Below are 4,570 nucleotides of genomic sequence, written 5' to 3' on the forward strand. Positions count from 1 at the left end.
TGATTTCTTTTCCATGTCCTTTTTTTTTTTTTTCGGTAGCTGGCCATACAGGGATCCAAACCCTTGACCTTGGTGTTACAATACAGCATTCTAACCAAATGCGCAAACCAGCCAGCCCACGTTCTGTGTACTTTAGACACCAACTCACTGACTCCTCACAACAACCCTACAAGACTGGTACAACTGTCCCTGTTTTAACATACAGAATCTGGCAGAAGGGATAGTACGGCTCAGACGAGTCCCTGAGGGTCAGAGGAGTAGGTCAGGTGTTGGGGAGGCAGCGGAGGAGGCCAGAAGCTGGGGTGCTGCCCTACCCTATTCGCAGGTATCCAGGCACCGTTTTGGTCTTCCCGCTCAGCCGGACATCATACACAGCCGTGTCTGCGGCCCCCAGGGGCACCAGCTTCACGCACATGCGTTTCTTCTTGGACATGGAGGCCTCTGGGAGTGGGGGGACAGGAGAGTGAGAAAGGGAAGTGGGTCAGGGGTGTAAGGGTCCAAAGATGACGCTGGGATAATGCTCACCAGGGTGCCATTTAAGGCAGCGACCCACGTGGCATTGTGGGGGGCGGGGGTTAAATCACAAATGGTATAGACATAAGAGGGGATTCCATGTAGGTTTTAGGAGTCACTGTGGTAGGCTGACCTTTGTTGACATGAAGGAGCACTCAGGGTGGCTGTGGGTGCCACAGGGAGGGTGGGTAACTGTGTGATCACACAGAACTGGGTGACCATCCTGGACTTCCAAACCTCACTTTCCCTCAGTCCTCTAATCCAGGGGTCAGCAAACTACAGCCCATGAGCCAAATCTGGCCCAAGGCCTGTTTCTATACAGCTCATGAGCTAAGAATGGCTTTTACATTTCTAGGGAGTTGTGAAAAAAAAGAATATGCAACAGACAACATGTGGCCTGAAAAAGCCTAAAATACTTAGTATCTGGTACTTTGCGTAAAGGTTTGCCAACTCTAGTATCAATGAACATACCCTGAGAGTCAAATAAAAATGACAAGAAAGGGGCCGACCCTGTGGCTCACTCGGGAGAGTGCGGCGCTGGGAGCGCCAAGGCGGCAGGTTCGGAGATGGGCAGTTGCGCTCACTGGCTGAGCGCGGTGCAGGCGACACCAAGCCAAGGGTTATGATCCCCTTACCGGTCACAAAAAAAAAAAAAAATGACAAGAAAGGGTGGGAAGCTGCGATCAGGGCTAGGCTGGCTGCACCTGGAACCAGAAGAGGAAGTCAGGACGGTCGAAGCTCAGACCTGAGGGACCATGACTAATTAGCCAAGCAAACAGGAGGAAAGTGCGCTCCAGGCAGAGGACACGGCGTGCGCAAAGGCCTGGAAGTGAAAAAGAGAACTGCCCGGTGGCTTTGGTTGGCTATGATTAAGGAGGGGACAAACAGCAATAACAGTAATAAAACAGGTTGCTGGACTTATTGCGGGACACTCAGGACAGAGCACACCGCCCCGCCCTAGAACAGGGATCCAGAGTCCTCAGCCAACCCTGTCGTCGCCAGTGTGCGGGGCAGGGGGCGGTCGCGGCCCCTGTCGTCCCTCCTGTCCCGCTCCTCCCCGCAGAACCCGGACACCTCCCACACCGACGCGGGCCTTACTGGAGTCCAGGGGGTCGCAGACTGGGGAGAAGCCCGGGGGGAGGGGGCTCTTGTCCACCACGATCTGGATATCGGCCACCACGTTCTCCTGCGGATTCTGGGGACAAAGTGGGGAGGACACAGCGAGGATCGCCAGCAGAGCAGCGGGGACGGCGCGCCCGGCACAGGGCCCCGCGAGCGCACAGGGGCGGCGGGTGGGCCCCGGTGGCCCCGAAGGTGTCCCCCTACCTCCAAGCTGCCCAGAGGACTGAGGCACAGGAAGTAGCCGGACTTCTGCGCGAAGCTCTTGCCGACGCTGGCGGGCGCCCCCTCGACGGTGCAGGAGATCTGCGGAGCGGACGGGGTCAGCGCCGGGTCCCGCTCCCCCGCGGTCGCCTCTGCCCCCACCCAACCTCCGCCCCCCGACGCCGCTCACCGCGCTGAATCCCCGCGGCGGGGGCGCCGAGGCCGACGACCAGACCAGGCTGGCCAGCGGCGCCTCGTCGGTCCCGGACCCGGGATCCATCCTCCCAGCCTCCTCCCCACGGCCGAGCTTGGGCAGGAGTCCGAACTACAACTCCCAGAAGGCCTTGCAAGAGAAGCGGGACCCCAGAAGCGCCGTCTGCGCGTATTTGGGAAGCTGCTGGCCAATCACGTGGAGACAGGGGCCACGCCCCCACGCGTCTCCCAGGTGCTCCCGTGAGCGACGTTTGCGGAAAAAGAGCTCACAGCTTTTCCACTCCCAGCAACTTCCGCCGGAAATATGGCAGCACGGCGCTAAGGGACTCGTCCTCTGCAAACTAGGACTACATCCCCCAGAATTCCTTGCGACATCAGCCCCTCCCCCCCGCAGGGATGCTGAGTGTTTCCCGGGAAATTGGCGAAAAAAATGTGAAAAACCCGCACTTGTGGTTCGGGGAGGTCATCTCAAAGGAGATCATCGTAGGATATGCAGCTATTTTTTTATTTACCTAGGTTTTATTTTGATTTTGGCTGCTGCCGGTGCAGGGATCCGAACCCTTGACCTTGGTGTTACAATCCCGCTCCATTTTTTTATTTGCCTAGGTTTTATTTTAATTTTGGCTGCTGCCGGTGCAGGGATCCGAACCCTTGACCTTGGTGTTACAATCCCGCTCTCTAACAAACCAAGATAAGCGGACGGCCCGCATCTGTTTGTTTAAATAACAAAGCGTATTGTTACCGAAACCCGAAATTTTAGGTTTGGGTGCCCGATGTCCAGCTAAAGCCAATACACCGAAACACCTGTGCTTGGAGGTAGAGCACGGTTTATTCGAATTGGCTGAGGCAAGAGGACGGGAGAGCAAACTCTCTCCCATCCCAGAGTTTATAGAGGTGAGAGAGAAGGCAGGGGGGTCTCGAGGAAGTTTAGGGAAAGCCTGTGTTTCTCCGACCCCAGATGAGACCTTGGGCAGCCGGCTCTTTGGCGTCCCCGGCAGCTGGGGCTGGGTCATCCGGTGGTTGCATGTCTTTGAGAGCATCCATCTTTCTGCAAAACACACTCATAACCGGCCAGCTGCCAAAACACACACACCAAAAAAACAAACAACAACAACAAAAACAGACAAATTCTCTTGGTGATCTTTGCGTCATCTCTCCCAGCTCCATGGAAAACCAGACGTCAGCAATTTACAATTATGCTACAGGAGCAAGGGGTTCTGAGTGGGAAGTTAACAGCTATCAGCAAGCGAAAGTTTAACTAGCACCCACATCGTTAAGTTTTGGCCCCTATTGAATTTTAAATGATTGTAACTTCAGAGGCTTGTTGGCTTCCAAACCATCCTGAGCCATGAAATCTTGGTATAACTTGAAGCCTTGTTCACAGATACAATAAGTGTTTATCATTATTATTATTTAATTTTATTATTATTATTATTTAATATTAATTTATTTTTTCATTGTACATGTTTATGGGCTACAGCTTGTTTCAATACATGCGTATGTTGTATAATGATCAGAATAGTAGCATATCTGTCACCTAAACATTTATCGTTTCTTTGTGGTTATGACATTCAAGATCCTTTTTTTCTGGCTATCTTGAAATAGACAGACCATTAGTTATACAATACCCATCAATACAATATCATTAGATCTTGTCATCCTAGAGCACCAGAACTTTTCTTCCTAACTGTCCCTTTGTGACTTTGTATCCGTCTACCAACCATTCCCCACACCCCTTCCCTTTCCCTGCCTCTGCTAACCACTATTCTAGTTTCTATTTCTCTTTTTTTCTGTTTTTAATTTACTTTTCTTAATTGACCCATGATAATTGTATAGACATAAAAAGTTTTAAAAAGTGTGGGCCAGCCCGTGGCTCACTTGGGAGAGCGTGGTGCTGACAACACCGAGTCAAGGGTTAAGATCTCCTTACCGGTCACCTTTAAAAAAAAATTTTTTTTTTAAGTGAGGCATAAAAGTATTTAGTATGGTAATATGCTTTTACACCATCAGAAGGAAAACATGGAAAATCGGAGAACAGAATATTATCTACCTTTCTACACTAGTATGGAAGGGCCCACTGCCTGTCTTTTGTACAACCTGGGGTTTTTCTGTTTGTAAACAATTAGGAAAGAAAAAGATTTAGTGATATAGGGGCCAAGGAAAACCTTCTCAAAACCATGAAGGTTCTCTGAAAAATAAGCTAATAAACAGATTAATATGAAGAGAAGACATAACAAATTTTTATTATTTTAACGTGCTGGGAGGGGAAACGCAGGGGGGAATCATAAGAGAGTAATTTTCCAATTTTGCAGTGGGGTACAGAGCTTATGTACCCATCTTCATAGGAAAGGGAAAATGGGGTGCAGGAGTGAATGGTTCTTAGGGGGACACAATGGGCCTGGAGGACACACAGATGCCTGGGACAAAGTCTGTTTGACCCGAAGAGCAGACAGTGGCTGGTAAATGATCCTCTTCAACATACTGAATGAGATCAAAATAGAAGACAATGTGTCTGCGACAA

At 50.7% G+C, this 4,570-nt stretch overlaps 1 protein-coding gene across 2 annotated transcripts in view; it reads right to left on the reverse strand.

Annotated features, from left to right (window-relative positions):
* MVB12A (multivesicular body subunit 12A) overlaps window positions 1–2,150 on the reverse strand; it is a 4,210-nt gene extending 2,060 nt beyond the window's left edge. For both annotated transcript variants that reach the window (XM_008594116.1, XM_008594115.1), the window contains exons 1-4: window positions 2,027–2,150; window positions 1,840–1,938; window positions 1,612–1,708; window positions 315–441 (exon numbers count right to left, since the gene is read on the reverse strand). In XM_008594116.1, the coding sequence (XP_008592338.1) occupies window positions 315–441; window positions 1,612–1,708; window positions 1,840–1,938; window positions 2,027–2,116 (413 nt within the window). In that variant the 5' untranslated portion in view covers window positions 2,117–2,150. The remainder of the gene's footprint in view (window positions 1–314; window positions 442–1,611; window positions 1,709–1,839; window positions 1,939–2,026) is intronic.
* Between the last annotated feature and the right edge of the window lie 2,420 nt (window positions 2,151–4,570).

The sequence above is a fragment of the Galeopterus variegatus genome, unplaced genomic scaffold, assembly GCF_000696425.1.
Source record: "Galeopterus variegatus unplaced genomic scaffold, G_variegatus-3.0.2 Scaffold10172, whole genome shotgun sequence".
Taxonomy (NCBI): domain Eukaryota; kingdom Metazoa; phylum Chordata; class Mammalia; order Dermoptera; family Cynocephalidae; genus Galeopterus; species Galeopterus variegatus.